Here is a 27,883-nt window from a genome sequence, read left to right on the forward strand (position 1 = left end):
TCGTTTCAGGGCACTGTGCTACTCTGTGCCAACCGCTCGGCATTCCTTTGTCTCCTATTTAATTATCTTAATCCACCAGTTTATGTCTTCTCTCTCCTATTACATTATCGCATTCTTAGGACAGGTGTGAAGTTCTGTGCTCTGTTGTTTCCCCTCAGAACCAAGTTCCATGCTTTGCATGTGCTAAGTAACTTAGTTCTTTCATCTCAAATAGACAGCAAGGTCAGAGGTTGAATTATTTAAATTCGAACTTGGAAAGGGAATTTTCAGGAAAGTTGATTCAGACCCTGATGGTACTTCTAGATCAGCACCAGCGGAAGGTGTCAATTCAGACCCTGAAGGTACTTATCAACCAGCACCAGCAGAAGGTGCTGGGTCTGAGCACGTTCCTTTGGCACTGCAGGCTATCAATTCCTAGAAATCAAACATCTAAAAGGTGAGGTAACAGTGGCCAGCAGACCAGTTATCCTATATTTAGACACTAATCAGAAAAACGAGTTACAAAAATAAAAAATATTATACAGAATACAAAATACCTTTCAAAAATAAATTTTTACCTTTAACAAATTTTTAAGTAATCTCTCCACCCCATGTGGGGCTCAAACCCATAACATGGAGATCAAGAGTCACATGCTGGACCAATAGAGCCAGCCAGGCACCCCTTAACTTTCACTTTTAAAGATGAGTTTTCTGTTTGTTTCTTTGAACTCTGGAGGTATAACTGACAACACTTAAAGTGCACACTGTGGTGATTTGATATACATATGTAAAGGTGAGTTTATGGTTTCTTTTTTTTTTTTTTAATGTTTTTTTCTTTTGAGAGGGAGAGAGGGAGGGAGGCAGGAGGGAGAGCGAGAGCGAGAGCGAGAGCGAGAGAGAGAGAGAGAGAGAGAGAATCCCAAGCAGGCTCCACGCTCAGCCTGGAGGCCAATGTGGGAGCTGGAGTGTGAGATCATGACCTGAGCCTCAATCAGTAGTTGGATGCTCAACTGACTGAGCCACCTTGGAGCTCCCATAAAAGTGAGTGTTAATGACCAAAATTACTAGAGTCTTACTATAGTAACACCCTATGTACTTTAGGTCCATCAAGAGTGAAGCAATCTGTTAACTTAGTTACTTTAAAAGTTACTTCCTTCCAGGGGTACCTGGGTGGCTCAGTCGGTTGAGGTGACTCAGCAGAGAGCCTGCTTGGGGTTTTCTCTCTCTCCCTCTGTCTCTGCCCCTCCCCTACTCACTCTGTCTCTCTCAAAATAAATAAACTTTAATAAATAAATAAATAAATAAATAAATAAATAAATAGCTAGATAGATAAAAGTTAGTTCTTTCATGATAAGACCACATAAGGCACAAACACAGTTCACTGAAACACACACAGTGAATGGGGTGCCCGGGGGGCTCTGTCAGTTCAGCATCTATTGATTTCTGTTCGGGTCATAATCTCACAGTTCGTGAGATCGAGCCTTGCATTGGGCTTTGTGCTGACAGTGTAGAGCTGGCTTGGGATTCTCTCTCTCCCTCACCTGCACACGCGTGTTCTCTCTCAAAAATAAATGAATAAATATTAAAAAAAAAAATAGAACAAATGTAGATGTGGCATGTGTCCCTTGGTGGTGCTGTAAAAACCTCATGTAACCAGTGTTTCCTGGGAAAAGGCCATTTTATTCAAGCGATATTTTTTAATACTTTAATTTTAGTAGATATATTTAGCAATGTCTCTATTACACATTTCCCTGACTCCCTAAGTCGAGGACATTAAATATGAAAGTCTTCCTTGGACTATGGGTCATCTTCACGAACATCAACCGCAGGAAACTGTAACACAGTGTTCCCATTAGAAGTCACTGAGGTACGTGTGCTCTCTTGATCTGGCGCCAAATAATCACATCCTGTTACAGCTTCTGTTTCTCTTGCTTTTACAGTCCCCCCACCTCCATGCAGCTCTCAGGCAGGGGATACTCAGGCTGGGTGTGCTTGCTCTTGGTGTTCACACACCCCACCTCTGGCACCAATCTGCTATCCACAGGGAAGCTACATTAACAAGTTTGTTGAAATTAGTCAAAGAGAAGGAAGAAAGAGGTTCTAAACAGGGGAGTGAGCCTAATCAGAATTTGGGAGGTATGAAGGTTTTTAACACAATTCTTGCTCAACAATCTCCCAAACTCCCCCAGTAAATCTCCTTTCACAAAAGCCAGAGGTTAAGCCGCTGACTAGCCAGTTAGGACAAAGGTGATCTGCTCCTGAGTAAGAACTCCTCCACTGCATCATCTGGCTTTTTTTGTTGTTGTTGTTAATGTTTGTTTATTTTGGAGGGAGAGAGACAGAGTGCAAGCAGGGGAGGGGCAGAGAGAGAGGGAGGGAGACACATAATCCGAAGCAGCTCCAGGCTCTGAGCTGTCAGCACAGAGATCATGACCTGAGCAGAAGTCAGATGCTTAAGCAACTGAGCCACCCAGGCACTTTTTTTTTTTTTTTTTTTTTTGAGAGAGAGAGAGAGAATGAATGAATATGAGTGGGGGAGGGGCAAAGAGAGAGAGGGACAGAGAATCTGAAGCTGGCTCTTGTGTGCCGGCACCAGCGAGCCCGATACAGGGCTTGAACTCATGTCAGATGCTCAGCTGAGCCACCCAGGGGCTCCTCCTCCACTGCATCATCTTAAGCAGGCACTAGGTGGGGGTGGGGGCCCAGCAAGAGAAGTGAAGGATTTCTGGTGCACGGACAGTGTGACTCTGATGGCCTGGAAGCTCTCTGGGCTTTCTTCCTGAGTCCGTGCTACATTCCACACGACTGAAATGGAGCTCTACATGAGGGAATATAAATCTGGGCACAGGGAAGTACGTGAGTCCTCAACTCAGAGCTGTATTTTATACTTTCCAACTGATGTCACCATTAATGGAGACTAAACCTTTGCAGGCAGCAGCAACTCAGTCACGTGCCTTGTTTTACACTTTATACTTTATATTCTAACGTTTAGTGAGACTAAGTATTCTTCCCCAGCAGAATTAGAGGCTCCTCCAGGTCAAGATCTGGGTCATACCCCTTCTCTTGTATCCCTTAGGGCACCCTGAAGAGTACTTGGCACATGGTAAGTGCTCAATATTTACTCATGTGACTTTTGGCAGCCCTGTCAGGAAAGGTTTAGGGCTCTGCACAGATGGAGTCTTCTGTTACTCACCATTTGGCCAAACACACTGCTTTGTGGATTTCTTCCCATTTTCCCCCAAAATCCTTGGACACCCACAGGCCATTCTGAAAGATTATAAATGACTTATCAGAATTCCAGCTTTGTCTTGTGCAGCTGCTTATATGACCCTCAATAATTCATATGCAATCATTCAGGACAGTAAAAACACACACTGAAGCTCCATCCATAAGCTGTCTGCGCTATACACATGGTTTATGGCGGCCGTGTCAGGGTTTGGGAAGTTCAGAATGACAAGTGCTCGTGGAGTGCCCAGTACATGCCAGGCACTGTACCAGATGTGCACAGGAGACACAAAGACAAATAAGATACGCTCCCTGCTCTCAAGGAGTTCACAGTTTAACAAGGGGTGCAGATATGAAGTTTGACACAACGTGGGGGCGCAGATACGAAGTTTGATACAATGTGGTAAGTTACAGAAACACGGTCTCTGGGGTGAGAGTAGGGAGGGGAGGGGCAATGAATGAGAGATGGTTTGTGAAGACAGCTGAACTAATATTAAATAATGAACAGTGTAACCAAAAGAAGGAAAATGGGAAGATGGGATGTTATTGCACAAATATATCCCAGTACTAGTCAAGGCGAGTCAACATCACAGGGTGGGCAGGGAGCTAAAAGCCTTCAGACACTGATGGAGCACAAATTCCAAGGTGAGGAAAGAAGGACTAATGCTTGGAAGAAAGGTGTGGGTCAGCTCACAGAGGGCCCTCAGTTTTACTTTTTTAAAGGTGGAGTACTTGGATGGCAATCGGAAAGGGGTGGATTTCTGTTCAGAAGCAGGAAAAGTAATGAAAAAGTAGTGCCACATTAGTTCATGAAGAGTTACTGAGGCCCTACACCACAGCTATGAGGAATAGGCTCCAGAATCTAGAAACTAGATTCAGTAGAACTGGGTGATTTTTCCTGTAAGGCAGAGAGAGAGAGAGAGAGAGAGAGAGAGAGAGAGAGAGAGAGAGAGATCTTTAGCAGTATAGAGGGGCAGCAAGATAGGAATCTGAGCCTTGAGGAAGCCAGAAATATGGATTTGAGAGCCTTATACATTAATTACAGTGGCAGTTAAAATGGTCAGCGTGGAAGAGATTGCTCACAGTGAAATGAGCAGTAGGGACTCAAGGGTAGGTTGACAGGAGTTTACGAAAGAGACCAGGAAGGAATGGTTAGAAGGTAGGAAAGAACCAAAGGAATGAAGTCCTAAAAGCCAAGCCAACTGAGTTCCCAGAAGGCGAGACTGGCCAGTATTTTCAAATGTAGCAGAGACTTAGTAAGATTAAGATGGACAATGTCAGCTATATCGACAACACAAGCCTACTGGGCCCAGACCCAAAGGAGGCGGGACAGAGATGTCCTGGTGCAGCTGAGATTAAATGAGGATGGTCTGGGCAGAATTTACCCCCAGTGTTCTCCCACTCTCATCCACCATTCTTCCTTCTGTAACTTTTCCTCCTCTGGTAATGTTCACCTCCCAGCATTTCTAAGGTACCTAATTCTACTTAGAAATAGGTAAGGGTCTGATATCACCTGTTTTCACTTTAGTAGATATTGGTCCATCTTATCCACACTGATTATTTTTACTTCCTACTTATCCTTAACTGGAAGAAATTTGAGGTATAAAAGCAGACCGTGGCTACCTCTTCCTGAGGATAGCATGTTTCAATAATCTCAAGACACTTGGTAATGGTGATGAGGTGGTCAAAGGGGGGGCTGGTGATTCTGTCCATCCCTCTGGGGGTCTCTCTGCTCCCTTGAAGGGCCTATAGCTCAAGCTGCTGGAGGCCAACTTCCTGGAATTGTTGCATTAAGATCTGAAGCCTACCCAGCAGGGCAGTTTCCTTCCTCTGGCCTCCTTTGGCTAAACCTAACTTTGACCTTCCTTGAATCTTCCAGCCTTCCCCCTGCTCACCAAAGGCCCAGAACCCAGACTGCTCTTCCAGTGCCCTTCACCCTCCCTGTGCCAGCCCAGCTTGTCCACATTGATGGTCCAGTTTCTTCTCCCAGAATAGTCACCACAGCAATGGCTCTCAAATTTTAGTGTGCAGGCTCAGCCGCGAAGGTTGTTAAAAATACCAGCCACCTCACAACCAAAAGTCACTGATGGACTCTATCTGGATTGGGGCCTAGGAACTGCATATTAAACCAGTCTCCCAGGGGTTTCTATCTGATGTTGCTGGACATTAGAAATCAGAAATAAGATGAGAGAGAGCCATGTAAATGTAAAGTATAATTATGATTATCATAGTCTAGCAACTCAGACACTTTGGGCCCTAAAAATCCATGCTACAGAAGACTGGTCCTCTAGGAAAGGAAAAGTGACACATGTTCCCCAGGGATCTTTCAAAAGAGAGGTGGGAGGGTCAGGGAGGGACACAGGTTTCTGGGAACAGTAGAGGAATGTGCTAGGGGATGCAGAGATTTAAGACTCTGGATAGTTAATACATGAGTATCAAAGACAGAAATCAATATGCTCTATATACTGGGAACTAACAAAAAAAAATCATAAAAATGTGGTTTGGCCATAGCAAAGGAATAAGACCATCAGAAATTTGACAATTTATGCATGTCCCTTGCAGCATAAGAATGAATACATTAAACTGTTTTCTAGTTCGTTACTCTGATAGTACACATTTATTCACTTAAAAAAACTGGAATGACAGCTAGATAGCATACTTATCTGGACTAGATAGCACATGAAAATCATGCCCTTTACCAAATAGGAAAAAGATGCAAAAAATACATAATTAATGTCTTAAGAAGTCACTAGAAAGCAGTCCAATATAAAGAGCATATCCTACCCTCTTGCACTGTTGGTGGGAATGGAAATTGGTGCAGCCACTCTGGAAAACAGTGTGGAGGTTCCTCAAAAAATTAAAAATAGACCTACCCTATGACCCAGCAGTAGCACTGCTAGGAATTTACCCAAGGGATACAGGGGTACTGATGCATAGGGGCACCTGTACCCCAATGTTTATACAGCACTCTCAACAATAGCCAAATTATGGAAAGAGCCTAAATGTCCATCAACTGATGAATGGATAAAGAAATTGTGGTTTATATACACAATGGAGTATTACGTGGCAATGAGGAAGAATGAAATATGGCCCTTTGTAGCAACGTGGATGGAACTGGAGAGTGTGATGCTAAGTGAAATAAGCCATACAGAGAAAGACAGATACCATATGGTTTCACTCTTATGTGGATCCTGAGAAACTTAACAGAAACCCATGGGGGAGGGGAAGGGGGAAAAAAAAAAAAAACAAAAAAGAGGTTAGAGTGGGAGAGAGCCAAAGCATAAGAGACTCTTAAAAACTGAGAACAAACTGAGGGTTGATAGGGGGTGGGAGGGAGGGCAGGGTGGGTGATGGGTATTGAGGAGGGCACCTTTTGGGATGAGCACTGGGTGTCGTATGGAAACCAATTTGACAATAAATTTCATATATTGAGAAAAAGAAAAAAAAATTTCAAAAGGACATAATTGGAAAAAATAAAAATAAAAAAAATAAAGAGCATATCCTAGAGCACCCTTTTAAAACAGTATATTTTGAGCCTATAAAAATGCAAAAAAGCAAGACAAGTTCCTCAATTATACTTACTTCAGTGCTGAGGGCTAACAGGTAATCAGAATTCTGAGGGCTATACATCATCTGAGTCAGAGGGTGAAAAGGGAGATTGGTCTGAACAAAGTTCTTTGCAAAATCTGATGATCGAAAGATTCTTCCTCCATGACTTCCTCCAGACACCTCTGCTGTTAAAATCACCTGATCAGCAAGAAAAAAGTTCAGATACAGAATATAATACTATGAAAGCACAGGAAGTTCTTACACCATTTCCACCAGGTGTTAAGAAAATTTTCAAAAGTAAGAAGAGTCATAAAAACAGTAATATTAGTTTGTGCACTGCACTCCTCAACTATTAGTCTTGTAACAAATGTTATCCTACACTGAGCTAGCGTGTCACAACTATGAACGTAGCCTGCTCAGTTTGGGATTAGCTAGTTGCCCAAAGACTAAAATGTTGTCTCATGGATTATACATTGGGATGCCAACAACCACTACATAATTACAAAGAGTTTGGCTGGATCTTGGAATAGGGACCAAAAAAAAAAAAAAAGTCCTGTGTGCGAATTCCGTTCTTTTATGAACAGCACTAAATTATGTTTAATTTTAAAAATACACTAACAGCAAACTAAATATACTGCTGTGTACAACCGGATCATTCCACGATTATCTGACAGCCTGCGTGTGGTACCAAGCACAACTTTGTATGTATCTGAATGAGTCTCACCTTTCCAGAATTCTCAGGACCAATAGCCATGCCAAACTCAGTCCGAATGAAGGTGTTATTGATGAGATTTGTAATATCCTTAAAGTTCTTTCCATAGTCCTCACTGAGAGGAAGAAAAACAAGACACATTTAGAATGCGATGGTCAATGAGGACACTGCTGGGCTCCTGCCTGCCTTCTGTTCCCCCTTCCCACTGGCTTGGCTGAGACGCTCATCCTCCCCTGAACAGCCTCAAGGGGGCTGATTCCATCTCTAGCTCTGGTGGTGGGCCTGATTAGTCTGAAGGAAATCGCATTCCCTTACCAGTGATGGGATCAGAAATGGGGAGTGTCCCAGGATGAGCCAATAAGACCAAAGAGGGGAATTTGGAGTCTTTTAGGAAACACATTTCTTTACACTTAAGATAGCCACCTGACAAAACGATGTCTCCTTTTAGATCAGTGGTTCTCAATCAGTGTATTTTTGCCCCCCACCCCCATCCCTAGCTGCAAACGTTTGGTAACATCTTGAGACATTTATGATTATCAACAACTCAGGGGTGAGATGCTACTGGCATCTAGTAGGTAGAGGCCAAGGATTCTGCTGAACATCCTACAATGCACAGGACAGCTTCACAATGAGAAAAAATTATCTGGTCCCAAATGTCAGTAATGCAAAATTTGAGAAACCCAACACTGTAATATGTGAACACAGAGCAAAAAATTTCTACAGGCATTCTGACACAACGAGAGTGTAGCTTGAAAAATAAGCCAACATACATGGAGAGAACTGCTGAGGGGATTCAGGAATTCCAGAGTCTGTGACATTGGACTGAATAACTTCTGTATTAGTTATGCGCCATTAATTCCCTTATTATTTAAGCTGGTTTGGGTTGAGATGTCTGTCAAATGTAGCCAAAGGCCTCCTAACTAATCTGTTAATGCACAGTACACATGATAAAGCTGTAAACTCAGCAGCAGGAGTCTTAAAGTCCTCCACTTCCAGAGGCTGCCGTCCCAGGTACCGGCCTCTAGTGCACGCAGCACACAAAACACAGCTAGGGAAAACAAACGCACTTAATCTCATCTCTTGGGTTGTCAAAGCTTTCCCCCAAGGTTCATTCCAACAATGTCTTTGAGAGGTATTCAATTTCGTGTTTCAATTTTGAAAATTAAAAGCAAAAAAATTAGTAGCTCTCTACCTCTGACGGGTTTAATACTGTGTGCAGTTCTGATAAAACATGACATAGAATGTGAAATCTGCACATTCACTGAATCTAAATGTTCATCAGTGAAGACCACCATGTTTTGCAAGTCAACTGCCCGGTGATAAGTGCAACATGCAGTGGTCTTCACCAACAGAATAGATGACTTAACAGATGGCACAATTTTGGTAGCAGCCTCAACAAATAATTACAGAACCACAGAACATGAGAGATACAAGGGACTGGGGACATTTTGTCCGACTACCCTCACAGATAAGGAGGTTCAATGGGAGGCAACTGTCAAAAGTCTATGAGTTAACTAGGGGCAATTCTAGTTAACTGAGAATTCTTTACAATTCTTGTAAAACTACAAGCAATTCTCTCAACTCTCAGCCCCATACTAGACCAACTTTTAATTACTTGTGAGTTTTTCTCTTACAACTTGCAGTCTTCCGCTACCTTGCCAGGGCTTGTGGCCTGGCAGTAAAGATGGGCTCAGAGGAAGTTGAGAGCAGACAGGAAGGCAGTATTTGTGAGTGTTTGCATAGGTATGCAAAGCAAATTACATGTGACTTTAGGTTGTCTGAATAACTCTTCCCATTTCTTAACACACACACACAGAAGATTCCTAAACAAACTGGGGATTAGGCAGTGCCCAACCAATTCCTTTATTACCCTTTCCTTGGCTTTGGAGTACAGAAAGTATTCTTATCTTCCAGACAGCAGGTCAAGGGATATGCACGAACAATTCATAGCTCTACAATGTACATATCATCAATCGCTCAGACAACCATCTAAAGGAGTTTGTAGTTGCTTGCTTATCACCAGCTTACAAATCTCCCCTCCTTCATGACATCCCCAGGGAACCTCCACAAACCTGTTGGCAAGTCTGCTTGCTTTTTAAGAACTTGGCACAACAAAACATATCCCTGCCCTTCAGAAAGAGAAAGCAACAATGCACAAAACAAAAAATCATCTGTGACACGACCTTAGCCACTTAAAACACAACTGGAGTACAATGGACTAGTATCAACCTGCTAGGATTTAGGTAGGGTTCTGCTAAGACCACATAAGGCCAAGGAATACATTTTAATATAACACTTTATTTTATTATTTTATTTTTTTTCTTGAGAGACAGTGTGCATGTAAGTGGGGAGGGGCAGAGAGAGAGGGAGAGGGAGAATCCCAAGCAGGCTCCATGCCCAGAGTGGATCCCGAGGCGGAGCTCGATATCACAACGGACCACGAGATCACGGCCTGAGCCAAAATCAAGAGTTGGACGCTTTAACCAACTGAGCCACCCAGGTGCCCCAAAACTTTATTTTAAAGTAATTTTATTTTCTATCAGCACATTTATCCACACACAACATGTATCATGAAAAGGAAAACAATGAAACATTTTGAAAAATAAATCCATTTTCAAATTCCATAGGATAATGAATAGCATTATAAATTTTTTTTTCAACGTTTATTTATTTTTGGGACAGAGAGAGACAGAGCATGAACGGGCGAGGGGCAGAGAGAGAGGGAGACACAGAATCGGAAACAGGCTCCAGGCTCTGAGCCATCAGCCCAGAGCCTGACGCGGGGCTCGAACTCACGGACCGCGAGATCGTGACCTGGCTGAAGTCGGACGCTTAACCGACTGCGCCACCCAGGCGCCCCAATGAATAGCATTATAAACAGCAGTCAAATGATAAGTTAACAAAACCCTGTGAAATCACCTGCTTTAGGAACAAGTCTTTTGAACAAAAAATAACCAATTTCTTGTTGCCAAAAAGAAATGATCACTTATGCATGTATCTGTGCTGTAAACATATGCTTAACAATATGCACGTGTTTACAGCTCAAGAAACTGTTAAAATAAAAATATTATTGGAATATAATCTAATAACCCCAAAGAACAAGAAAACTCTAGACATTAAAATAAATGAAAAAAAAAAAAGTAATCCTCACATGGAACTTCTAGTAAAAGCATGCAAATTCCTAGCAAGATGAAGGACTCAAAAGAGGGTTTTTCCAGAAGACTCATATATTGACACTCAACCCCAATGTCAACAGCCAAAAATTACATCCTTGTTTTTGAACACTTTTCATTTACAATACATTGGAACTTGTAATACCAGGCATTTGAACTGCAGACATTTAATGAAATGGAACAGTATAAGAGTTCTACAATATCTCAGATAATCTTACATTTTAATTTTCTCAACAATCAAACAAGCATAGATATCCTTGTCTGCTTGGCTTTCAGGCCTAACCATTTTTCTGTTTCTTTAGTTCATTTCTGCCATGATTAAGTTGCTATAAATTGCAACATAAAAGCAACAAAGATGACAATAAACTTAAAAAAAAAATAACTACACTTTTGTCGTTTTCACTAATCAGGAAAGCTTACACACTAGATCCTGATTGCTCACGGACTCCGTATGTGCAAATGTGACTACTCACTCAAATGTATTTGTAACCCTAAAATCAATACTCATGGCACTCTGGCAGTCATTTGCAGGCATGCACAGAGTGACAAACATCTGAGTAAACCAGCGTGCCCATTCCCAGCTGAGGTCCAATGGGGAGCTGCTCTGCCTTCTTGTTCCAGCTCTAATACTGCAAATAAGGGTCTTCTTCACAGTCTATTTAGCACCACGCCTTCTGCATTTTTGCATTTTTTGTTGGTTATTCTGCTGTTTAAAATAGCCCCTTAGCACAGTGTTGAAGGGCTACCTAGTGTTCCTGCATGCAAGAAGGCTTTGATGTGCCTCATGGAGAAAATAAAGGAGTTAGATAAGCATCTTTCGGGCAGGATGTGGTTGTGAGCTCAACGTTAATGAATCAAGATATATTAAATAAGTAAGGTATCTTTCAACAGAAGCACACACAAAACAAGGTTACGTACCGACCAACTGACAAAAATGAATGTTGTGACCAGAGGTTTGCAGGAGCCTAAACCTTTCTTTCTTTCCCCTAGGAGCAATGGTTCAGTATTCACTAATTCAGCGTTCAAGGAGACTTTGTAGAAAAATGAAAATCAGCTGTACTGAGATTTCCAGTTAAAAGACCAATAGGGAGAATGTAGCATATTAAAATGTGGCTACATAATTACAGACCTCAAATCATAGACCAGCCAGTAAAATGGGCAGAATGTGAATTTACATTAGGCTGAAAAAAAGACTTTTATTTAACCCCGATTGTCTAATGCTAATTGTCTAATGTCTTTTAATTCTTTTTTTAATCCTTATGCAAAAAAGGATACAGGTTTTCTGTAGAAATTTTGAAAATATAAGTGGGAAAATAAAAAGGGTAAGATATTGTGGATAAGATCCCAGAACTTTTTTTTTTAAATGTTCATTTATTTACTTTGACAGAGAGCACGAGCAGAAGAGGGGCAGATAGAGATGGAGAGAGAGAATCCCAAGCAGGCTCCATGCTGTCAGAGCAGAGCCGGACATGGGGCTCAATCCCACCAATGGTGAGATCATGACCCAAGCCGAGTTTAAGAATCAGATGCTTAACCAACTGAGGCACCGAGGTGCCCCAAGTCCCAGAACTTTTCATCACAAGGAACATGAGAATGTACCCAGTGTCCTTATTTTGCTTTGGTTGACAAGGCAATGCAATAGGTATTTTCATGGGAATATTTCCTACGTGATGAAAACCACCTAGTTTCATGATTTTTATATGCCTTAAGTTTGTAAAAGTGAAGTTTTAGTAAAAATGCCATCATCATACATTTTAATAAACTTTTTCTTTAAGGAAAAAGAACAGTAAAATATGTTTTAAAATGGACTTTATGCTACCCTTGTAGCACATGCAGTCATTGTTAATAATCTACTGCAGTGAAAACTGAACCAAGCATATCATTTAAAAGAATGTCATACAAGATGTCTTAGAGAAGCCAGCTTACTATACTTTAATATCTGTTGTATACCTTTAAGTTTACCTTTCAAGTAACATCCTCAAAAATTTATACTGACTATGGAATAAACTTTAATTTGAAATTTCTTAAGATGCCCTTACTAATTTCCAAAAGTTGAACAACTCTCAATAGGAAATAAAATAGCAGCAGTTTTGCGGTAATTAGGTACAGAACTTTGATGCACAATAATGCTTACATGTGTCTCACTAAGTTGATCTTACAACGAAAAGTTAGCCTCAAGAGGCCATAAAACAAAAGGGTGCAAAATATCTTTCAGTTGCCAAAAACCAAATTATGTTTACCACAGATCTAGTTTATTTCCTTTTTAACTTCACATTTGAAAAAGGCAAATGAACTTTACAACCTATTATATAAATTATTCCTTAACAGAGAATCAAAATTTAAACTAGTCAAATATAACTCTTTTAATTGAAGATACTATTATTCAATTTTACCTAATCATTAATGCCTAGGGCTTTTATTTATTTCCCAAATCTTCCCATAATTCTTTTTTATTTTTTTAAACGTTCATTTATTTTTGAGAGAGAGAGAGAGAGAGAGAGAGACAGAGAGAAAGCGAGCACGCGCACGAGCACCAGAGGGGGAAGGGCAGAGAGAGAGGGAGACAGAATCTGAAGCAGGCTCCAGGCTCTGAGCTGTCAGCATGGAGCCCGATGCGGGGCTCAAACTCATAAACCGTGAGATTGTGGCCTGAGCCCAGGTTGGAAGCTTAACTGACTGAGCCACCCACAATTCTTTTTTATAACCTAAAGACCAACGTATACTTCCCTCTAACTCAGCGTAGGTAACAAAGCTTCTTTCTAATCCTGTGAGCCTCTGGGCCCTACTACTCAGAGCAGCTGGCATGTGAGGAAAGTGCCTTTTCTTTGAACCCCAAATGAACCTTTGACCACATAAGATTTGGTACGGAAAGATAATCCAGTAAGTAATATAATCATGGGAGCTGTAAAAAACAGAAGAGTCTCAGAGTGCATTGAAAAGGCTTTTATTTTATTTTTCAGTTGGGCAACCTCCCCCTATTCAGGACTCATCTTAATCGAACTGCCCCCTCCCCTCCAAAGCAACACGTGCCTCTTGGCTGGCACGTTCAACAACATGAGTCACTTCACAGCAGCCAGGCCAGCCCAGGGGGAGAAGCAACGAGGCATATTTAAAGTTTCCACCTAAACTCTGGAAAAGGTCTCACTTCACAGCAGGGAGGAAATAATTAATATTCAAAATGACCTTGGCAAAAACAAAAAACAACCAAACAAAAACCCTGCTGTGCAACATGAAGCAAAAGAACCTTAGTAACATGAGACTATCAGAAACAAATAGCACTGCCCTCTGGTAAAATGTATGTTAGGGGTTTCTCACAAGACTAGACAAGTATAGGATGAAAAGGGCTGAGTCAGATAGTAGTAGGTATTTTAACAGTGACATTTAGCGATACTGTTTCTGTTTTGGTTTTGGCTGCCTTAAAGTAAACACAAAATTGAAAAGCAAAAGGATGGGAAAAAAGAGTCATGAAAATACATTTTACTCCCCCTGGGTATGACTCATGAACCTGTCAGGAACAGTTCTAGCCACACGATTAAAGAGCAACATAGAGAATAAAAAGTGAATTCAGAAGGCAAGCAAATAAGTGATGCAGACAATAGGGATAGAAGGTAGTTCAACCTGGAGGAGGAAGAGTTTAGTAAACAGCCTTCACAACATGGCTCTTTGGAATCAATAGGAGAGGATTTGCTACTAAAAAATGAACTGGAAATCAGCATCTTCTATGACACATACATGTGTGATATGTATCACAGCAGCATTAGTAATCCTGAAAAAATTAGCTACAACCTGAGTTTCCAAGAGGATAGTGATTAAGTAAATTCTGTCAATCTAACAAAAATGATGAGTTACCAGCAGAGGGGATATGAAAAGTATCGTGGTATGAACATTCACCAATCAGAATGGGTACAGGCTGTGACACGAGGTGTTAGTAAGACTTGCATATTGGCAGCGGCAAGGGGATGTGTGCATTTGTAGAAGCCATAGAAGCATCTGGGGGCAGGCAATCACTTTTTACCAACTGGCACAGGAGGCTTTCAAATTCATTTTAACAACTGGTACAGCAGTGCCAGAACAGGCTGGCTACGAGCCATCCCTGGCTGTTGGCACGGCAGCAGCTGACCCCACCAAGTTCTTACTCCACGCCAGCCACTGCAAAGCATAACTTGCAACAGTTACCATTAGTAATGGTAATGGTCTATGATGACCATTGTTATCATCTTTCTTTTACAGATGACAAAACATTTAGGGAGACTAAATGACTTGTTCATTCTGCTTGCAAATAAATGATAGTGCTGAGATTCAATCCCAGGCCTATTTGCCAACAGAATCTGGCAACTTTACCCTGCACCATGCTGCTTCCCAAGACTACGTGGCCATACGAATAATATTAAAGGGGAAAATCAAGATAATAAACTGCAAATAAGTTAAGATTATACCTTACGGTGAACTTTTTTCTTTTAAAATTTCCAAATGTCTTATAATACGGTTGTATTCCTTTTATAATGAAATGTAAATTGGTAAGAAAAACTGTATTATATGGAAAGATTTTATGACAGCAAGTTTTTTTAAACACTAGAAAGAGTTACAAATTTTTTAAATGTAGTTTTTCCTTTCCCAAACAGGATACTTTTCGTCTGTCTGAAATGTTTCAACCGCTGTTCTAAATGAATAAACAAAATCACCTATAAATTATAGCCCTTTCTAGCACTGGGATTCTACAATGTGTTGTCAATCTTTATCAAATAAAAAATAATATCAGCCTAAAAATTATAGAGAAGCCAAGACATGCATTCATTCAATTAGTATGTACTGCTTGCCTGCTATGAGTCAGCTGTTTGGCTGGTTGTTGGAGAACCGGGAGTTAGTCAAGAACCTTGCCTTTATGGAGCTTACAACAATTCCAGATGGCAATTCCTTCTTAGCAAATTTTTAAGCCAACATCACTGTGTGGAAGGGCAGAGAGCACTGGCTCCAGGCTTAGTAGCAGCAGTCAGTGATCATGCCTACTAGGGAGGGGAGGGTAGGTTGATCCATCTCAGAGCTTCAACATGGGTTCACTCCACGTTGAAGTGAATGCCAACAGTCAGATAAAGAACACTGAGAGAGTACAATGCTCCCGGGAGCCCTACAGGTAGTTTTTATGTCATCTGCTGGGATGCCATATTCTTTAGGTCCCTTGGGGAAAAATGGGATAGGCACAAATGACTGAGAAGACAATCAGCAATTTCTGAGAGTTGGCTGGTCTTGAATCTCATAATTAAGGGAAAGAACCTACTATTTAACCAACCTGTATCTTTGAAAAGACAACTCTAAAACCTTGTGAATGTCACAGTATAGGTTATGACTCCTGAACACACACTGCCAGCCACCATCATTACCAATGTGAACACTATTAGGCACGTGGGTTAGGTCTGACCTGAGGACCTCCTCCTGATCTGGAAACAATCTGTTTAGGGCTTAAAATAGGTACCCATTTTTCTAAATGCTTGGTTATTTACTTTGAGAGAAAGAGAGAGGAAGAATCCCAAGCAGGCTCCATGCTATTGAGTGCAGTACCCGATGCAGGGCTCGATCCCATGAATCGTGAGATCATGACCCGAGCCGAAATCAAGAGTTGGATACTTAACCAACTGAGCCACCCAGGTGCCCCAGTATCCATTTTATTGTAAGATAAATCACATTCACTTAGGAGGTATAGTGAGGACTATAAAAAACCATTTCAGGGACATAAAAACCATTTTGTGCTATTGCAGGGATATAAAAAATCATAATAAATAGAAAGGTGGCTAAAGTCGATGCTACGTTCCCACAGATAAATACCCATTTAAATAAACAGACACATCCCTATGGACTCTTCCTTCATCTTCCTTTATTGTTTTGCCACTCAATTATGTCAGCCTAATCTCCTTGGAACTAGATCCCTTTTCATATTTCTTCAGGTTGTTAAGTAGGCACTCAGTGTGCTGAGTGTGACAGTCTGGTGAAAATTTAAGATGCCTAGAAGATCCTTTAAATCAGCTTTGAGACTCCATCAAGTCTATAAAAGTAGATATGCTACTCAGCCAATGCCCCAGCCACGTTATACATCTCACCTTCGATATAGCTTGGACTGTCCAAAAGTCATAATTACCAGTGGTACATGGAAGGTAGTCAAGACTAGAATGATCTGGGAAGAGACAAAAGCATGCAGTCAATAAGAAAGATAGTCTAATTACATGTCTGCATGTGATGGGATTAAATCAACATCTAAGAGGCTGCCAACAGCCCTGGTCTGTAGTAGCCTGTACTGTTAATATCAGAAAACCAAGACATACCAAGTTACTAGGGCTCACAATGATTCAAGATCTCAACTCATTTTGTTGAAATGGTCCCATCACATACACTTGTAACAGTGAGGCAAAAGTAATCAACTACACATTATAATAAAGGAAGGGTTTAACCACTTTGTATCTCTATTATTGTAAGATATTCTCAGGTAAAGATCCTCTCTCTTCCTGCTTACAGAGCCTAGAATAGTACAGGCGCTCTAATAGAAGTCACGGTGTCATATACATCTGTCCTTTCCTTCTTCTCCTTGCTGTTATTTCTCCATGAATTTTTTTAAATAACTATTTTTCTAGACAAAAATATGCATGGAGAAAAGATTCTGACAGATTAGCACAACAGGCTAAGGAGTCTCAGGTAGCCATGTAACAAGAAATCCTGGAGATGCCAACTCTCTTAGATAAATGGATAAATCATGGAAATTGGCATACAACCCAAATTTTAGAAGAAACTAAGACATGATTAAAGAGACAGTCTACCAGAAGTTTTAAAATTAATTAAAGTAAGTAATTTGTAGCTTGCTTTTTAACATCAAAATTATTTCTTTTGGTTCCTGATATAGCCATCACATGCCTAAATGCTACGATACATACATTACCAGAATCCCAGAGGGTATGAGCTGTGGTCCCTGACCTTGTTCAGACAGCAGGGCACAGAGCCAGGTAACATCAAGCCTAGATTCAAGACCTGAGGCCACCCTCAGCACACCCTCCTACTGGGAGACTGTCTATACTAGCAGGGATAAGGGGCTAAAGAACTCTCCTTTCACGCCCCTGATCCTGGCAGCGGCTTCTCTGTGGTGGGGAAGGGACAACAGAGGGAGCTGAGCAACCATGAGCCCATGGGCGCCACAGTCCTTCAACACTAACTGTGGGAAAGGACACAGGAACAATACAGTTTGGAGGAAAAATGCCAAGATGTGCAATGTGCAGTTTTCCGCTTCTACACAGGGGTTTTCCCAAGTATTGTGAGGCTCCCGTCTCAGCACATGGCACTCTCCTTTCTCTTTCTTCTTCTTGCTCATCTTGATGCCAAGCAGCCACCAGAGACTAAAATGGTGTCTATCTTCCTATTATGGAAGAAGGCGGTCACACGATGCTTCCAGTTCTAAAGCAAAACCAAACCAATCATTGTCCTGAAAGTCGGTACCGCAAACATGCATTTTCTGCAACTGAAGTTGGAGACTATTTCAGGAAGTAACAACATTCATTGCTTAAACTCCTAAAATCAACATCTTCTTGCTACGCTGAATTAACAGACTCAAAATACTACTTACCCCAGTGCCATCTCCAACCCAGGACAAGGATACTGAGACACTGAGATCATCAAACACATGCTACAAGGAAAAAGAAAATTCATTTAGAAATGACATCTGTCTTTTGATCTTTGACTTCCTTAAATAATTCAGAACACTATTACTTTCAAAGTAATTCAGTTCATAATTATAAGGGGATACGGATTCCCAGAACAAAATTTGGAAGAGACAGGACTGAACTACTTAACCCAAATTACAAACAACTTGGACATTTTAATTCTCTCTCATACAAAGTAAGCCAAGCAGATGAGTTTTCTTACTGCACCAGATGGGGAGATGGAATAATCTAATTGCTTTCTCCAACAGGACTAAATATAAAGATACAGAAAGTATTCTTAGGATGCTTTAAAACAAGAGATCACAGCCCACATTGACAGATATAATTGTAACCCAATCAGCATAATTTACATTTTTCAAGGCAGCCTTCACAGTACAGCTGAGCAGTTAATAGCTGGATTCCTTCGGCTCCTAGGTTAACTCACTGACCCAAAATGACAAGGGACAGAATCAAAGAGCCAATGCCCTACTTCACCTTTATTTAGTGATGATGATGATTATGATAGAAGAACAATCTTAACTGTCGTGGTAAGAGTGAGGAGAAAGAAAAGGGAAAGCTGGTGTGTTAATTCCAAGATATGGTAAGCATGTTGGACTATAGTTATAATCATCATCATAGATGCTTTAGGGTTTTGGTTTTCAAATACTTTCTTTATAAAATAATACATATCCGTTATAGAAAATGTAGGCAATAGTAGGGAGGTATGATAAGGAAAATATAAACCATTTGTAACCCTATCGTGCAGAGATATTCAAGGCTAACATTATTTGTATAATCTACTAGTTTCTATCATTTTTTAACTGAAAAAGAAAGAATTCCAAAAAGGCAACAATGGCACTTGGTAAAAATTTCCAACCATACACAAATATATACAGTTAATCCTTGAACAATGCGGGGGGGTGGGGGATGGTCAGGGGTGCTGACCCCCTGGTACAGTCAAAAATCTGCATATTACTTTTAACTCCCCCAAAACATAACTACTAATAGGCTACTGTTGACTGGAAGCCTCACCAATATCATAAACAGTAGATGCACACATATTTTGTATATGTATTATATGCTATATTCTTATAATAAAATAAGCTAGAGAAAATAAAACACTATAAAGGCAATCATAAGGAAGAGAAAAATACATATACAGTACTGTACTCATCAGAAAAAATCACGTGTAAGTGGATCCATGCAGTTCAAACCCATGTTGTTCACAGGGCAGATGTATAGTAAAAAGTGAAGATACTTCCTCTCCCTCTGCCACATGCCCCACCACCTCAAGCCCCACTCTCCGAGCAGTTAATTAGTCTAGTATTTAGTTCTACTAAATGGTGACAATTACATGCTTTCCTCTTACAAAGACATATATCTTATTAAGTTTTTTCATCTTAAGCATGCCCTGCCTTTCTGAGTATGAGCAGTTCCTTAGAAGCAGAGGCGATAACTTTATACTTGTTGGTATTCCTTATGCCTACCACGATACTTTACACACTCAATAAGCATTTGTTGAAAATGATTATACGTCCTTCCCAAACCACCAACTCAGTCTCAAAATAGAACATGTCTATAAATGGTGGGAGGCCAGCCGCTTGGTCACTCAAGCCGCTACCCCAACAGAGAGGTCTGAAGAGACAGGACTCAAAACACTAACTGTTTTGCTTATCTTCTAATTTTCTTTCGTGGTTCTCCTGAAAGGGCTTCTGAATTCACCTATGCTATTTCCCCTCTGGACTGTAAGTATCTTTGAAGTCAGCAGAAGCTCTTGTACAATCAGTGCCTCACAGAGGGCCTGACTAAATGCTGGTTAACTCTCACATGCTCAGGCAGAGCTTCTCACAGCCTCTGCAGAACAGAAAGGCCATTCATACATGTAAGCTGGCCAAGCATCTGAGAAAACATAGGGCTGCTAGAGACATCTGGAACCAGAAGCTTAAAAACTGACACAGAATGTGTCTTGTAAGATACTGCACACAGAGCAAGACAGCATGTTCTCTTGAGTGAGAATATAGTGTCTGAAATTACATCAATGAGCTCCTTGAGGAACAGGAATATCCAGAGCTACCACAGGCACCAGAAAGACGACATGGCCTCACAGTCATCTAAACATAGGCTATCTTTCCAAGGAAGGCTCTGGCCCCCACAACTGACTAGGATATACGAAAAATTCCACCACTGGAGTCCTGGCTATCTTGATCAGGCCACAGTATAGTTAGTCTTGAGCCAATCATGATCTACAACTCTCACTTTTCAGACAAAGCTCTACACACCTGACCTAGTCAATGCATTACTCACATGTTCCTGTTGCCCAGTCACAGAAGAAGGAGGATTATTAGCTATCACTAGCAACTCCCAGCTTCACCTGAACAACTCAAAGGATGGCTGACCTCATTTATCATCCAAAGAGTTCCTCTGGAAATACAGGCCAGGTTTATTAACTATAATTGTGGTCTTCTGCTACCCTTAACCTTCCCTCTCTTCCCTTCCCAATAACCAATTACATTTTACTTTTGAAAACACATACACTCATTGAAAAACACCCATCCATCCATGGCAGAAGCAACTAACTTTTTTGGGGGGAACAGGAATTATTTCTCATCCTGTATGAGGACCAGGTTCCAGTCTTTAACATTCTCATTCTAGTGAAAGTCAAAGACAAAAATGAAATCAGATCTAACAACAGATCAAACCTCAGGTGGAAAGAAAAGGTCATATGGAAAGAAGACAGATCCAGGAGCGTTGGGGGACCAAGAGCACAGATACAATCCTACTCCTGCAAAGAGAGAAGAATTATGGATGGCCAGGAAAGGGTGGGCAACCTGGTCATGGTTAGGAGACAGAATTCACAAGTGTTGGCAAAAGGCCATCAGTTCATATGGTTAATCATTTATCACACTTGGTACAATGTATATGTCACCCTATGTTGCAGTGGCATCTTAAAATGTTTCAAAATATGTGTTACTTTTAATTACAGCAACAAGAACCTTGTCTGCCTCCCTCACTAGACCTGAAGCCCATGTCGTGCAGGGACAAAACCTTCATTTTAGGAACTAATATACTACATAGCATATGGATGGCACTCAAAACATCCAATTCATTTTCTTTAAGAACTATTTGTGGGGACGTCTGGGTGGCTCAGTCAGTTAAGCGTCTGACTTCAGTTCAGGTCATGATCTCACAGTTTGTGAGTTCAAGTCCCGCATCGGGCTCTGTGCTGACAGCTCAGAGCCTGGAGCCTGTCTTCAGATTCTGTGTCTCCCTCTCTCTTGGCCCCTCCCCTGCTGGCGCGCTCTCTCTCTCTCTCACAAAAATAAATAAAAAACATAAAAAAAAAAAAAAAAGAACTACTCGTAAAGCTCTGAAAAGGCAGATGATGAAGTGAAAAGGCCAGACACACTTAATTTCTCTATGATGGGAAGGAGTACGAAATGTAAAGTTATGTTCTGAGAGGATTTCTGCCTCTGGCCAAGGTGAAGTCACAAGGTCCAGATTTGCCTTCCCACCTGAAACAACCCCCCCCCCCCGCCAAAAAAAACCCCCACAGAATATGTAAAACAATAGTTTTCAAGACACTGGATCTCAAGGCAATGATCCCAGAGAGATGGGAAACAAATAAAGGCCTCCCTGGCTTACTGCATGGAAAGAATTTCCAGACCATAGTGCAGGGAAGGGAAACTCAGGCAGAGCCCAGAGGTCTGAAGGGATGAGCTGATAGTCTGGGGAGGCCACAGAGGCTGGAGTTCAGTAGTAGAGTGCTAGAGAGGCAAGAGCTGGACAGAAAGAAAACTCTGGAGATCTACAGATGGAGGCTTCCCAACCACCCTGCCAAGCCTTCAGCTGAGTCCTCATCAGTGCATGCGTGTGAGGAAGCTACCTGAGACCAGGGAAAGATCCACCTGAAAGGACTGAAGGAGACCACATGTGGCCCTCACCCAGGAGCAGAAATAATTCCTGCTCCCAACAACCAAAGGAGAAAACCTCATATTTCACAAGGAATTAGAGAGAATACTTGGAAAAACTCTACTTTACCAATGAAGAAAAATTAACCCTTGTCTAAATGCTGTTCTGGTCTTGCCTTAAAAGCTTACCAAAACAAAACAAAAAAAACAAGAACAAAAAAGGACCAATCCGTTTCCAAGGAACCTAACTATGTGCCAGACCAAAGTTCAAGATATTTATAGGAATATAAAAATATCTAGCACTGAAGAAAATAAAATTCACAATATCCAACATTCAATCAAAAAAACCAGGCGTGCAAAGGAGCAAGAAAACAGGACCCATAATGAGAAAAATCAATCAAGCTGACCCAGAAATCACACAGATAATAGAATAGACAAGGACATTAAAAGAGCTGTAATTATACTCCGCAGGTTCAAGAAGTGAGAGAGTAGATTGAGCATGCTAAATAAAGGCACAGAAGATACAAAACAGACTGAAATTGGACTTGTAGAGATGGGAACTACAGCGTCTGGGATGAAAATTACACTGGATGGCATCTCAAGGAGAGGAGGCGCTGCAGAAGAGGACACGAACAGACTCGAAGCCCTACCCATGGAAACCATCCAAGTGAGACACAGCCAAAATGACCGGAAAAATGAACAGAGCACCACTGAGCTACAGAACTTCAAGTAACCTAATATATATGTAATAGGAGTGTCTGGAAGATGTGGGGGGTGGGAATAGAAAAATACCCTGAAGAAATAAAGAGCCCCGAGTTTCCCAGATTTAATGAAAAGTATCAACCCAGAGAGCTAAGAAGCTCACAAATCCCAAGCTGAAGGAGCACAATGAAAACTACACCAAAGCACATCCTATTCAGAATGTTTAAAACCAGTGATAAGAATTTTAAAAGCACTCAGAAGAAGAAATGACATTACATACAGAAGAACAAAGAATCAGTAGACTTCCCCTTAGACACAATGCAAGCCAGTGGATCAGCATCTTTAAAGAACTAGGGGAAAACTGTAAAGATGGAATTCTATACCCACTGAAAATATTTTTTTTTTTCAACGTTTATTTATTTTTTGGACAGAGAGAGACAGAGCATGAACGGGGGAGGGGCAGAGAGAGAGGGAGACACAGAATCGGAAACAGGCTCCAGGCTCTGAGCCATCAGCCCAGAGCCCGATGCGGGGCTCGAACTCACGGACCGCGAGATCGTGACCTGGCTGAAATCGGCCGCTTAACCGACTGCGCCACCCAGGCGCCCCTGAAAATATTTTTTAAATGCAGGTTTTAGAAAAGGAAGGTTCTTCTCTTCTGAAATTGTTCACTGCCCCTCAGTACTGTATGGTGGGTGTTCCTTCTTGACAGCCACAAGAGAAGGACTACGCCAGTGCAAAATCCCACCTTTCCATGTAAAACCAACCATTCTGGTTCCTAATTATCGCAGTTTACATGATCTCTTCCTAGATATTATTCTCACAGCACTTCTAGATGTTGCTGGTACTATAACTATTTACATATCTGGTTGCCTCTCAAATTACGCTAGGAATTCTTAGATGGCAGGCACTGTGATCTGGTATTACCCATCAGGTATATCACAAGGTCTTATATGTATTAAGTGCTCCACAAATATCTCATAAAAGTCTATTCACAAACTCTTGCTACCAACATTATTGACCTGTGCGTAATCTTCCTTCTACCATGATTACCAACATTTCAGTAAATAATGGCTAAACAGGGTTTCTCCCTACACCTCTGCCAGCCAGAGCACTGTGGCCACTAGCATATGTTCCTGGGTGCTCACACCTACAATAGGGACCTCACTCCTCTTTCCCTTTATAGTTACCATCAACTCCATATGGCCCAAACTGGTAAAGATGCCCTGAACACATCAAAGTGTTTGGAGACACTGGCCAGGGGTAGACTACACAGAAGAGAAATCCAAACATTTGAGTACAAAGAAACAATGGTCTGCATACTGAGATTTAAGCAGGGCTTACAGAGGTGGGAGCAGATACAAGCAACAGCAAGACGGCGCGGGAATGTTGTTGTGCGGTAGAACACACACAAAGATACGTGTAAGCATTCTGAAAAATTTCAAAGGATAACACAAATAGCATATTAATACCATCTATAGTAAAGTACTGAGTGTGCAGTAGATGCTGTAAGTGCTTGTTAAAATAAATAAAAATTTTAAGATCAGGATAGACAAGTTATGGTAAGAATAGAAGGAATAAAAATACAGAAAAGGAAATGTGAGAAGAAAAGTACTTCTGCTTGAAATACCCAAAGAAAACAGAGACGAGGCCACAAGGTTACGTGCTCAAATAGGCAAGGTTTCCAATGGTATATACAGCTGAACTTAATCAACCCATAAGTTATGGCTCAATTGTTCAAATCAAAGCAAAGTTAAGATGAATAAAAGAAATATGAGCCGAGGACAAAGCTTTGTGGCTACAAAGAAGTGAAAGGCAGAATAATCCCTTTAAGAGGAGAAAACCCCAAACCTTCAGAACAGTATTACCAATGAATAGCCCACAATATTAAAATACTGAACATATGAAAACATGTAGGAGTCAAGAAGTCCAGCCAACAGAAGGTAGAGGGAATGTCTACCTCAAGCACTGTTGCAAAAACGATGTTACGTGTTAGCTGTATGCCTGACAATTGAAACGGAGAAGGTGGGGAGAATTGAAGCATGTTTTATTTCTGGAAAACAATAGCTGTGTTGCTCCAAAGTAGTATGCCTAAGAGGTAGATTATTTAGCACAAAGAGAACATGATCTGGCCACTTCATATTGCTAGGCACTCAGCCAAGTGTACAATCTAGAAGCAGGTCAAAATTAAGGGAAACCATGTAAAAATGCTATCTATGTGATGAGCAATCCAAAAACCAGTATCCAGTGGGACCACAGAGTAAATACAGTAATTCAGATTACTTAATCATACCCTACAGAAGGAAGCTCAGAAACGAAGCAATTTAAGACTGGCTATGTAAAATGTCAGTCTGATTCTATCAGGAGCAGGTAAGCGTGAAATTTGCTACTTTTAGAGACAGACTTATTAATCTCCTAACACAATTACTGGCACAGGAACAAGACAGATCAATGGAACAAAACAAAGTCCAAGACTGGACAAGGTTTCTTTTAGTGTATGATGAAGCTAGCATTTCAAGTTAGTGGTACAAGTGCTGGAAAAACTAGCTATTTGGAAAAAATAAGCTGGATCCCCAAAACCCTTCTTAACCCCACTCCCAAATAAATTCCACATACAGCCAAGATTTAAATACAAAAAGTCAAATAATCAAACTCCTAGAAAGATGAGTGACTATTTTTAATCTCAGAACGAGAAGACCATTACAAAAAATGATGCAAAAAATGGAACCCGTAACATAATATAGGGATTACTTTGACTTTACATAAAAATTTTTTTTTTTTTTTCTCAACGTTTATTTATTTTTGGGACAGAGAGAGACAGAGCATGAACGGGGGAGGGGCAGAGAGAGAGGGAGACACAGAATCGGAAACAGGCTCCAGGCTCTGAGCCATCAGCCCAGAGCCCGACGCGGGGCTCGAACTCACGGACCGTGAGATCGTGACCTGGCTGAAGTCGGACGCTTAACCGACTGCGCCACCCAGGCGCCCCATGACTTTATATAAAAATTTTAATGGCAAAAATACCACATAGCAAGTTTGAAACATGTCAAAATTATTTGCAACATGACAAAGGGTTACTATAGAAAAGAGCTGTCAAGTCAATAAGAAAAAGACAAAGGCCTCAAAAGAAAATAGGGAAAAGACACAAACAAGCAATTCACAAAGGACAAGGAAACAGCTCATAACATATGAAAAGCTATTCAATTTCACGAGTAATCCAAAGGAAATCAAAGAAGAATAATGTGATGGCGTTTCCACCTTCCAGAAAAGCTCAACAGAACTTATCCAGTGAGGGCACGGAGACCAGGCACCTGTGTACACTGTCCATGGGAGCATATCAACTGCTACCACTTTTCTGAAGTGATGCTTGGTGATGTGAATCAGAACTCATGCCCATACCCTGTGACCCAACAAACCCAATCTTAGGAATTTATCATAGGGGGTAATTACACATCCTAACAAAAGATGTGTTTGTACCTGGGTGTTTACCACAGCTAACAACTACTGAGCACTTCCTACAGGCCATCTCTATTGCAAAGCATCTTCACACATTATCATTTAATCCATACAACAATCCCATAAACTATCACTATATCTGTATATTCTAGATGAGGGATTAAAGCTTTGTTAAATAAGCTATGGTGTGCAATAAAACAACATACCAGGTGCTGCTGAAAATGTTTCAGGTAGTCACTGACATTGCAAGGTACAATATTCCTAATGTGTTGAGTACAAAGCAAGTTATGGAATAGTGTATAAAATCCTGTGTGTGTATTAATGGATAACAGACATCTGAAAGGAGGTCCTTCAAAATTTAACAGCAACTGTCTCTAAGTGGTAGAATTTATGGTGATACTTCTTTATAGTTTTTCTGGATTGACTGAATTACTCCCCACCCCACCTCCAACTATCAGGAATCACTTTTAAACATAAAACTATAGAAGTTATTTTTATTTTGAAGAAAGAACATATAAAAGGGTGGTATAAAAAGTACACATAGAACATATCAGTTTATTCTTCTATTAATACTGGCTAATGGGGTGTAACAGAAGGTTACAGGACAGGTCAGAGAACCCCGGACCCCCTGTCACACTAACATGGGTGGTCTTGATTTGAGGTAGATTCCCTAATACCACATCTTAACATCATTATTCACCGATATACTCACAGTCTTCTGTTCATCACCTGTTGAACAGTGATTTCTAGTGTCCCAGATGGTACTGACAGCCGTTTACTGCCCCCAGTAGGGAAGCTCTGGGCAGCAGGGAATTGCTGGCTGGCATTTATAACCAAATTGGTTTTCAGGGATTCATTATGTTAAGAGAGTAAGGGACAACTCCTAACACCTTCTCTGAAATACATCCACCTTGACAGCTGGTGGTAAGATTTATCCATGCATTTATTGCCTACCATTTTAAAGCCTGAGGTCCACACATTTCAGAGACCATGAATTACCACAAATGTCCATTTCTCTGGTCCTGTGGCCAACTGCTAGTTCCACCTGGAAAAAGAGAAAGGCCACAAACCACAACATTCTTCAGGGGGAGAACTTTGTCTTCACATCTAATTAAACCAGAAGCCTAATTACTGTTGCTATAGCTTGGAGAACTTAAAGTTAGTCCTGACAGTCACTGTAGCTTGGAAAAAAAACAAAAACAAAAAAACAACCACTTGGTAACGAGAAACTTCTGCCCATCTTTAGTTACACACCTGATCACAAGTAAAATACTGGAAGAACCAACACTGGACAACCAAGTGTGGGTCAGGTTCACAGGGCCAGACCCAGATGAAAAGGCACTTGCAGATGACCCAACTGTCCTGCCATCAGGAACCATCTCTCTGGCTAGTAAATGAGGGAATGAATCCCATGATGGCATCGTTCACACAGATTCCTTCTTGTGACAAATACATCTGTGTGTCTACCATGGGCCATGCCCTATTTGGAGCACTGGGGAAACA

General features: G+C 41.1%; 1 protein-coding gene across 3 annotated transcripts in view; it reads right to left on the minus strand.

Moving 5' to 3' along the window:
* Positions 1-27,883, minus strand: part of SORT1 (sortilin 1) — a 68,231-nt gene that overhangs the window by 26,707 nt on the left and 13,641 nt on the right. For all 3 annotated transcript variants that reach the window (XM_086717750.1, XM_086717749.1, XM_086717751.1), the window contains exons 2-6: positions 18,239-18,298; positions 16,731-16,804; positions 7,478-7,580; positions 6,787-6,951; positions 3,173-3,246 (exon numbers count right to left, since the gene is read on the minus strand). In XM_086717750.1, coding sequence (XP_086573876.1) covers positions 3,173-3,246; positions 6,787-6,951; positions 7,478-7,580; positions 16,731-16,804; positions 18,239-18,298 — 476 coding nt within the window. The remainder of the gene's footprint in view (positions 1-3,172; positions 3,247-6,786; positions 6,952-7,477; positions 7,581-16,730; positions 16,805-18,238; positions 18,299-27,883) is intronic.

Source organism: Puma concolor, chromosome C1 (genome assembly GCF_028749965.1).
Source record: "Puma concolor isolate L17-30 chromosome C1, mPumCon1.1.hap2, whole genome shotgun sequence".
In the NCBI taxonomy this organism is placed as follows: domain Eukaryota; kingdom Metazoa; phylum Chordata; class Mammalia; order Carnivora; family Felidae; genus Puma; species Puma concolor.